This window comes from Malaya genurostris, chromosome 2, assembly GCF_030247185.1.
Source record: "Malaya genurostris strain Urasoe2022 chromosome 2, Malgen_1.1, whole genome shotgun sequence".
NCBI classification, from domain to species: Eukaryota; Metazoa; Arthropoda; class Insecta; order Diptera; family Culicidae; genus Malaya; species Malaya genurostris.
Window position 1 is genome coordinate 192,300,107 of NC_080571.1, and position 10,433 is coordinate 192,310,539.

The following is a 10,433-nucleotide window of genomic DNA, read 5'->3' on the forward strand; positions in this document are numbered from 1 at the left end:
CTACACACAATGTAATAAACGCGTGTATTCGTTAGAATTAAATAAAACGGGTAAAATGTATCTTCAAGGACAGCACTACAAGTTTGATGGCCTCCGCAACATGATAGATAGTAGATAGTTGATAATAATACTCGTTTGACCTTTGGAAAAGCGCAACAAACTCTATCGTTTTCCTTTGCGAGACGAAATACACGCTCTTACATATATTCGTGCCAATACATCGAATCGATTTACGAGATCTCGTAAATGTGGTATTTATACCGACGCGGGGTCTCACTCGGATTTACCCTACTCTGTCATTCTTGATACTTTGAGACTCTGTTTAAAAATAAAACGAGTAAAGGATTAGATTTTTTTTGTTTATGGGAAGCTTCAAAGAAAAAAATCAAATTTGTCTTTTCTTTTGCGGTCTAGAGTGACGGTACCCCCATTCATTTCAGCTACTCAAACAGTCATTACAAATTCGCAAACCATTAATCAGAGTGAGATCTGCTCGATTCATTGACTCTAAGGTAAGATGAATATAGTTGCATTCGCAACGAGTTTTCGCGTTTCTATAACAGCAATATCGCACAACTGTCGAATTTATTTTTCGATTATATAGGCGCATCTTTAGGTTATTCGCCTCTTCTTTCTGATCCAATGTACGGGATTCGGAATCGAACTCAGACGCAGCTCGGTTAAAGGTAGCGACTTACCCATCACGCTATACCCTTCCCCTTTAACTATTTTTTTTTCGATAATACTTCTTAGAGCCGAAGCGGAGATATTGTTTTTAATTTTATCACAATTCATTGATTAAAAATGGAGTAATCCGTAAAATAACGTGGCGACTCAACTAGAGAGGTGATTATTGGTGCAGTAACCCTATATAAGTACTAAAAAAACTAACAAAGTAATCTTAATTCTTTAAGTTTGATCTAAGTTGCAAATGTGACAAAAATGCCTTACAAATTTTAGCTGAAACAATCAAATCATTTTCGAGATATCATAGAAGCAGTGTACAATAAATGTGTTGCTGGGAAAATAATGGCGTTTTCGTTTTTAATTTGCACTACAGCGGTGCAGTGCTACACGGAAGTATGAATAAACGAACAAAAATGACGAAAACATAGACAGTAACGATTGACTACTATAACCGATTCCATTGAACAGAGCAACACCAAACTTTTGTAAGTGCTACACCAGTGATATCGGCGCAGAAAAAGTGTAGCACTGGTGTAGTGCGATTGGCAAAAACAAACGAATTTCAGTGCAGTTTAAAAGTTGAACGAGGCAAGCATGCTTCGTATACATGCGCACGTACACGCGCGTTTAACTTTTCGATCAATTTAAATCTCGATAAATCTTTCACCTACATAATGTGTACATGTTTTAGACGACATTTCCAAAAAGAAAACGATTTTTTATCTGAAACAATAGCTGACCCCCTTGAATATGCTCATAAACGGTACCGGAAGGGAAGCTACTGTGAGGGCCTAGGTGTAATTAATTCACTGTATAATTTATCGTCTACCTTATTCTTTTACTTGCAGATGCATAGCAAGCTGCGGAATGGTGGAGCTAAGGGTCGTGGTAACCGTGGAACTACTACAACTGCTGAAAATAGTTCGTCAAAGACGACAGCAACATCAACTACTACCACGGCAAGTACCTCCTGTGGCACGACCACAAGTGCTAGCTCTGATACACCATCAACGTCTCCTGTCGCTTTTTTGCCGCCACGATCGGAGAAACGAAAATCGAAAGACGAATCACCATCACCAGTTAATGGAGGTGGTGGAAGCGCAAGTAGTTCGAGCGGCACTGTGATAACCTCTAACAGTGTAAGTAATGCAAATGCCAGCGGCATTGTAAATAATGGCACCCCAGGCACACAAAGTGTTGTCAATCCTATGACTGGTCTAAATGTGCAAATTTCTACAAAAAAATGCAAGAGCACTGCGTCGCCGTGTGCGGTTTCGCCAGTTTTGCTGGAGTGTCCTGAACAAGACTGTAGTAAAAAATATAAACACGCCAATGGACTGAGATATCACCAAAGTCATGCACATGGTAGTGTTTCATCGATGGACGAAGATTCATCTCATCCTCCGGAATCCCCTCAACGAATAGCACCTCCAACGACCCCATCTCCTGTACCTAGTGTACACACATCAAATCTTCCAACGGTGCCATCTTCAACCACGACATCGTTACCAGTAACTAGTGCTGCACTGACAGTGACAACATCTGCTACTAGCGCATCACAGTCTATCGTTGGCACTACCGTAACAAGTAGTGCTAGCCAAAGTACAACGACTACGAACACCATAATCACTGATGAAACATGTGCAAATATTCCTATTAGTACATCGCCATCTCCCAGCTTACTAGTAGCAGCAAATGTGTCAAACGCTTCGCAGTTACAAACGTCCCTACTCACTGTTACGACACAACCGTCATCTGTCACATCCCAAATTGGGTCACAGACAATAGTCACTTCGCCAACTACCGCAGGGGGTAGCATTACAACTGGTGTTGCCTGCCCCAGTCTATCACATGCGGTCGGCAATACGACTTTATTGAACACAGTTTTAGCTGCTAGTCAGAATTGTTCTACTTCCAATACTCCACCAACCCAAGTTTCGAACATGTCACAATCTCAGCAGCACCAATCAACAATATCACTGTCTCAAGGGAATAACACTCAGTCTATCACTACGAGATGTGATACGACTCCGAAAGGCAAATCAGGAGTATTACGCTTTGGGCCGCTTCCTAGCGAGGGTGATCAAAGTGCGCGACTTACACCAGTGACCCAATCGCCTTCCACTATTACGGGAACTACAGGGTCTCTTCAGCCAGGAACACAGCAAAATACTTCTACTCGACCATCCAATGTTGCTATAACTGGTAACCTCTTAGCAATGCAACCATCAACTCCCGGAACACCGGAAGGTAGCAACTTAACATAAATGCATTATGTATAAAAATCTTACAACTATTTCCTTCTCTTTTATAGGTCTAAGCATAAAGTCACAGAATTGCCCAAAGCAGAAGAAAAATCGAAAATCTCCTGTTCCTTCGGATTTTGATGTTGCTACTGCAAATCGCAATGAAGATGTTCAGAGTCCCGCGTATAGTGACATAAGTGATGATTCTGCACCTGTTGTGGATACTAGTGATCTAGGTATTCTGTTAAGAAAAATTTTTCATCTAAATCTCGCAAAACTTATATATCTTTTATTTTCAATAAACAGATAAAACGAAAGGTGCGCAATTAGTCGATGTAGGCAAAAAGTCCAATGATAGCATCCCAGGACAGCTAGCCCCCTTGTCTGGTTACGGTATGTATCCTTATTACCCAGGCATGCCTCATCAACCACCATATTATGCGCCTGATCACTCGGGAAAACCTCCTGGTTTAGGACATTCTCCTCTTGGCCCCAATGCTAACGTAGATTATAAAAATAAAGAGCCGCCACTTGATCTTATGAACAAGCCAAATCAACACCAGCAACAACAACCACCACCACCACCACCTCCATCTCAACAAGGACAACCTCCTCACAATCAGCAATTGTTGACTGGGGAGGTTGGCGGTCAATCGAACAAAGAAATCACAAGTGTTCCTCTTACGCATCCCGGAGCAGGAAAAATGATGCAACATTTCTATCCTTACGGGTTGGTACATTGATGCTGACTGATACAAAAAAAAACTTTATATTGCTTTTATTACAGCTATATGCCCACTGGGTTTAGTTACAACATAGATCCCAACTATGGCCCTGTGCCTATGATATCTGAAGATAGTAAAATAGGCCAGCAACAACACCCGTCTGGTCAAATTAAAGAAGAACGTATCAAAGAAAGTCCTAGTCCCAACGATTATGCAAAGATGGGACCACAGGTAAGTTATCGACTTGTGTATGTTAGTTTATTATTCAGTATTGACAAAGTTGGTAGAATAAAAATGAATTTCAAAAGAGAAAGATCAAAGATGAATTCTTGTCGCAGGAGTGAAATAAAATCCCAGGTAGCATTCATGAGATCTGTTTTTTTTTGCGATCGTTTGTAGATGGTACCTACCAAACTAATAAAATCGGAACCAGTTGTTGTAAAGGATATTAAGACTGAAACTACACATTCGATGCATACTAAAGAGCAGCCCCCACAAGGACAACCTACGGGACAGTCATCGATAAGTGCCTATGGTGGCATGTTCCAACGTCATAGTTTAAACATGGCACCGTCGTCACAACCACCGCAGCATATGAATCGAGAAGAAGATTTGAGACGGTACATTACCACTAGATATATCATTCGTTCGTTTAAAAAATATAATACATAATTGTATTACAGTATGTTCAATTACTCTGACCAACGTAGATCAAGTACGTCAGGAAATTCATCTGCATCAAATCTAAACCCGAAGGATGAACCTGCATCTCCGTCACAATCACAAGCCGGTCATCAGATTTCCGGAACAGTACATAGCCAGTCAGCATCACAGTCCTCATCCAACACTTCTCATCAACAACAAAAAAGTTCCAAGAGTGCATCAACGTCTCAACCACAAATGAAGCAGCCAAAAGATATCAAAACTGAAGATAAAGACCTGTTGAAGGTCAAACAAGAAGGTCAAAAACCTACAATGGAAACTCAAGGACCACCACCTCCACCAACCTCTCAGTACTATCCCCATTCACTGTATATGAGCGCAGCTCCATTTGGTTTTGACCCCAATCATCAGATGTATAGGAATATGCTAGTACCGACGGCATCATACAGTGCACCACCATATCACTTGCAAATTCCACGATATACAACTCCCGAGGACTTGTCACGAAATCCTAGTACAAAGGCACTCGACTTACTGCAACACCATGCCAGTCAATATTATAATTCGCATAAAATTCATGAGCTAAGAGAGGGTGCGCTGAAAAGTCCTACCAGCAACGTCAAAGTAAGCGTATCTAGTCCCAATCTTTCTCAGCAATCCAGTCAAAATCCTAACATGTGCATTCCTCCATCAAATAGTAGCATCAATAGTTCAGGATTATCGTTACAGCAACAGCAACAACAAGCTCCACCATCTGCTCATCCGCAGCAACAGCCACCAGGTGGTCCCTTACAATCTTCACAAGGTGTGTAGTATAAAATTCTGAAAATCAAGCAATTATCTAATCATTCCTCTTATTCAGCCCTAGTCAGTGGCCCAAATGTAGGTAGTGTTCCTAGTAGTGGAGGAAATGGAGGATCTGATTTGACAAAGGATCCTACCGGTACCGGAAGTTTAGTTCAAGGCTCAACTACTCCCGGTGCACCTCCACAGCAGCCAGGTCAACCAGCAAGTGGTGCACGGAGTCCACCACCTCAACGACATGTTCATACGCACCACCACACACATGTCGGCCTAGGCTACCCGATGTTCCAAGCACCTTACGGAGGTAGGTGGATTTTTTTTACTTACCAGGTGACTGGGGTCGATTAGAACACTTGTCTATCAGTGCGCTGCATCGAGGAGCAAAGCTCTGTACACTAATGATTACACACCAAAATTCCATTTACGATGGTCGGTACAAATTTGACTGAATTTGACTCAAACATTTTCGACAGATGAAGAAGATGTAATTTTCACAGTTTACTAACATCATTTTCATTATCAATTAGTTAAGGTAAACCATGTTTATGCTAAATCTAATTTTCTAACGTGATCGGTGCTCGTTCATTGACAGATGATGGTGTTTTAGAAAATCCGATATACCAAATGTTTTATTTAGCATCGCATAATAAGTGTACCGTGAGCAGATGATTTTTTTTAGAAATTAGGTGTGACGTAATTTGTGCATGACACCTTATGACTGACTCTCATAGCGAGTGCCTAGTCATCTCGAATCCTTCTTTAAAGTGAATGTTGACAGGTGACTGTTTTGCCGTTAACAGGAAAAAACGCGATATGTGTTGTCGTTTAAAGTTTAATTAATTTCAATGTGTTTCTTTTATTTCAGCAGCTGTTCTGGCAAGTCAACAGGCGGCGGCAGCTGTGACTGTGATCAGTCCGTTCCAGACTGGACCTCCAACGAAGTGAGAAGGAATAACGTTATGAGTAGGCAGTTTGAATGCAAATACCGAATGCCAACTAAAACTGTTTCGTTTATTACGATGACTAACCGAACATCGTAACTATTGAAACCTAGCGTACAGCAGATGCCCATGACAATTGCAGTCGAACGAAAGCAAATGTGTGATAGAATAGTTTTTACAATCCTTCAAGTTATGAGGCAGTATCTGATTTCTTAGCGCTGGAATCCGATGGGTTGAATGCGCCACAAATCTAAGCATGGATTGCGGCAAACGCTGACAAACGTTTAACTCATCATACTCTGGAGTCGGACAGTATGCATATTAAGGAAATAAGTGAAATTTGTTTTTTACTTGGGTACTATGGATGAGGTTTTAACTGGAATAGACACATCGTATTGCATAGAACTTAAATAAGAACTATTATAGCTTTAGTATTGTTAGCCTAAGCGTAGGAGTAGTTTAGAGGCGAAGTATCTATTTTTGTACAAAACTCGAAAATAAGCAAAAACACTACAAATTTTACTGGGAGCGCAACTTTATGGTAAAAATAGATAATTTTGATCATTTGTTGTGAGTTGAAAAACAGTATGTAAATAAATATTTGTCTCACTGAATACCAATCCATCGATATCAAAAACGCGATTTAGTAGTCGAGTTCCAAATTTTTCAAAAATGTCAATCAAAATACTTTCATTTGAGAGCACCGATGTAAATGTTAGAATTTTGTCAGCATATGTGTAAATATAGTTACTTTACCAAACAATATAGTCTGTTTCATCTTGAATGTTCCATGTATAATGGTATACTTTAAAAAAAAAATACAGTGCTTAAATTAATTAAGTATTGTTTTTCTGTGGCTTATACTTTGTGGAATCTCGGGCCATTTTTCGTCATTGTGAAAGTCTGAATATCATTGGTTATGTTTATGAACCAACTAATTTGATTTAGCTTGGGAACATTCAAGGTCGCTGTATGACTGATAATTTTTAAAACAAAAAGCATTACTGCAAGCTAGTCTTTCCTGCAAACGAGCTATTTGGATTCAAAGATAAACGAACATGCCGAAGTCAGAAAGAAGCCAATCCAAACATGTGTATGTACGTAGATGCAAAGAATTGTGCTTTCCATAAACGCAATTTCTTTCAATATTTTGCACTATCGTTGATGATGAGTAAAGGCAACTTACGCCACATTCACTCGAATAAGAATTGATAATACCAGTAGCCATTTGGAAAGTATAAATAAACTAATGATGTACGACTTAACAGAATAATCCTTATACGTCACCAAATAAGGAAGTTATTTTGAAAACGAATTGTAAACAAAGCTTTAGGTGTGAAAATAACTATAGTGAGATACAAATATTTTACCGAACAATGAAGCTTGTTGATCATGACGAGTACCCCAAACCATGCTGATGCGTGGGGAATAAAAACATGTCATTCTAAGTGGAAGAAAATGGGCTATGCGACGGTCTGTTTCTTGCCATACTGACAAACAGTGATGATCGAGACATTTGACAGCAAAGAAATAACATCCGAGATTAACAGTAATTTAAATGTAAAATTAAAACAAGAACATATAATTAAATTTAAAACTATTATGTATAGAAATACATTCCTTGTATTAAAGCATGGTAACAATAAAATAACTATAAAATATTGTAGGTGCAAGTTTTTTTTTATTTGATGTGACGGTCCTAGTTGTTCATTGTGTATCTGTCTTGTGTTGTCGATATATTGAAATAATTATTTTGAATTCATAATACAAAATGGAAGACTTGAGCATTTATTGTTAAAAGGGTAAAGCGTGATGGGTAAGTCGATGAGTTTCACGCAGCCCACCTGGGTTCGATTCCCAACCCCGCACATAGGGTCAGAAAGTTTTTCTGGCCCGAAGAGGCGAGTGACCTTAAGATTAAAACTTCTATAATCGAAACAAAAAAAAAATCGTATATTTTATCTTGACTTGTGTGGAGAAATTATTCCGATATTTTCTTGTGGCAGCAATAATCTGAAATTATTTCGTTTCCGTGTTTGACTTTATTGCAAACATAATCGGATACGACAAATTAGCGGGCAAATTTAACATAAAAATTTGATACAATATTTTGATTCATTACTGAATGTGTGATAAATGAGATAAGATGTTGACAATGACAGAACAGATTAATAACCGGTGAATCAAGTTCATCTTTGAAGTCTATTGGTGGTTTGTGTTTTCTAGTACAGTGTGGAATGAGATATTATGAAAGAGAATTATGATCTAAAAAGAACATGTGAGCAATCCATTGATAATTGTCAAAAGATGTTCATTCAGTTTATCCTGTAAGTAAAGTGTAAATGGAGAGAATGCAAAAACGGTAATAAAGGCCACCCTCTCATCTTAGAACTTACGATCGATCAATACTGCATATACTTGCATATCAGTCCCATATTGAAAATCTACAAGTTGAGAAAAAGATGAATACATAATTCGGAAATAATTCGCTTTTTTCCGCTACTATGATGATTGATCCGTGATACTATTGACTCACATACATGGATTTCATTAAAAACTTTTCATCTGGAATGAAATATTGCATCTTTTGTCATACGTTTATATAAAATCTGTTACGCAACAAGATGGGACTTTTGTTAACGAACGAAAAGATACTCACATACTGGTCTTAGCATGCTGTGCTTCTCTCGCACGTGCAAAATTTCATGTTTGACTTTCCATTCGTGTGAAACTTTTAATCGTTCGACATAATTAATTTTGTGTTATCCTGTCAGGTTTTCTTGCAATTAAATTTTAGGTGCAGACGCTTCCACGGAAGACAGCTCAAACAGTGACTTTGTAGGTTTCAATGTCACCAACACCCGTGAGAAATATTCTGAAATCTCTCGTTCAGTACAGTACTTTCGAGAGAATTCTAATTTGAAATATTCGCAAATGCCGACATCTGATGTTTGTCAAAGTTATGGAAAAAGAGCTGAATCTTTTCCTAAAGTTGTTACTGCAGAGGGGTTGTACGACTTTCTCTCGAAAACCATTTCCCAGAAAATGAAGCCACGAAGTATTTTCCCCAGAATGTACCGTTCTCCAGAAAACCATATTCATGAAGGTACAAATTAGAAGAAAGACATACATCAGAATGTATCATTCTCCAGAATGCCATCTCCCAGAAGAAGCAAATACCTAGAAACTGTTTCCCCAGAATGAAAAATAATACAGAAACAACGGGTGTGCGTTATCCGGCCGAAATTTGTTTGGCATAGCTTTTGAGGTTTGTTTGCGGGGGCCGCCGCTTCCGACGGCGGATCGGCGGCCGACTCAGCCGTTGTCGCCTCGGTGGTTTAGTGCAGATATTTTACCAGAAAAGCATCTACGAGAATCAGGCGCGTATACATGGGGGAGTTTTAGGGGTTCAAACTCTTCTCGAAACTAAAAAATACCATTGTTTTTTCTGTCTTTAACGTTTAGGTAGCATTTGTATTCTGTGTTCTTCATATCACGGCGAAATATACTTTCGATAAATTCTTTCAGAATTTTTAGTTTCTTTAAATCTGTACTGTTAGTTTGTTTATTTTGGTGATGAGAGGTGCTGGGTCAGCATAGTTCATAGCTGTAGTATCCGTACTGTTAGGCCTTTCGGAATTTCATACGACTCACTACACAAATTTATATATAGCTCCAGAACCCTTTATTCGACCGCTCGGTAACACGTTTCACATTCAACTAACTCTATTCCCTACCGTACTCTTTTCACAGTCCGCTCTCAGACTCTACATCTCTCTCCTAGTCCAGAATAACAAAATACAATTGATATTTATTTTTCAGTTTTGTCTAATGAATCAATAAATCTTCGTGGTATTTTCTTGGTTCTGACAGGTCTAGTTGCACTGTTGTCTTCTTGGTTCATTGGTCTGGAACGCTTTTGTCCCTTCTCCCTAATCAGGTCTGGATGATGGCCTCTAGCTGTGGAAGGAATGGAAATATTCTCGGATGGTTGTGGAATTGAAGTTGTAGTCGGTTGCTTCGATGATGATGATGATGATGATGATGCCGGTTCCCCCAATGACTGTTTCTGTACCGGCCACTTTCTCAAATGTGTAACACAGCGACGCAGTGTCAATCCTTCTGTGTTCATGACTGTACAGTCATTTCCAGCTTTACTTACTACCGTGAATCGTTCAAGTTTAAATGTCGGTTCCAGTTTACCTCTCTCGAAGTTCCGAACCATAACAGAATCACCGACTTGAATATTTTTTTTTTTTTTTTCATAAATACGTTTATTTCATAGGCAATATACATAAGTTTTTCTTCGCCGTGGCATCCACAATACATAGTAGTTTAAACCTAATACATTTCGAATATCATATTAG

The 10,433-nt window shown here is 39.0% G+C and overlaps 1 protein-coding gene across 4 annotated transcripts in view; it reads left to right on the forward strand.

The window, feature by feature from the left end:
* Nucleotides 1-6,307, forward strand: part of LOC131432923 (mucin-2) — a 102,466-nt gene extending 96,159 nt beyond the window's left edge. For 2 of the 4 annotated variants that reach the window (XM_058599518.1, XM_058599517.1), the window contains 8 exons: nucleotides 1,536-2,937; nucleotides 3,002-3,169; nucleotides 3,240-3,663; nucleotides 3,721-3,889; nucleotides 4,058-4,278; nucleotides 4,342-5,126; nucleotides 5,184-5,429; nucleotides 5,991-6,307. In XM_058599518.1, the coding sequence (XP_058455501.1) occupies nucleotides 1,536-2,937; nucleotides 3,002-3,169; nucleotides 3,240-3,663; nucleotides 3,721-3,889; nucleotides 4,058-4,278; nucleotides 4,342-5,126; nucleotides 5,184-5,429; nucleotides 5,991-6,070 (3,495 nt within the window). In that variant the 3' untranslated portion in view covers nucleotides 6,071-6,307. Of the gene's footprint in view, nucleotides 1-1,535; nucleotides 2,938-3,001; nucleotides 3,170-3,239; nucleotides 3,664-3,720; nucleotides 3,890-4,057; nucleotides 4,279-4,341; nucleotides 5,127-5,183; nucleotides 5,430-5,990 lie in introns of those variants that run through there. The other 2 variants (XR_009229994.1, XM_058599519.1) reach the window with 2 other exon arrangements.
* The last annotated feature ends 4,126 nt before the right edge of the window (nucleotides 6,308-10,433 follow it).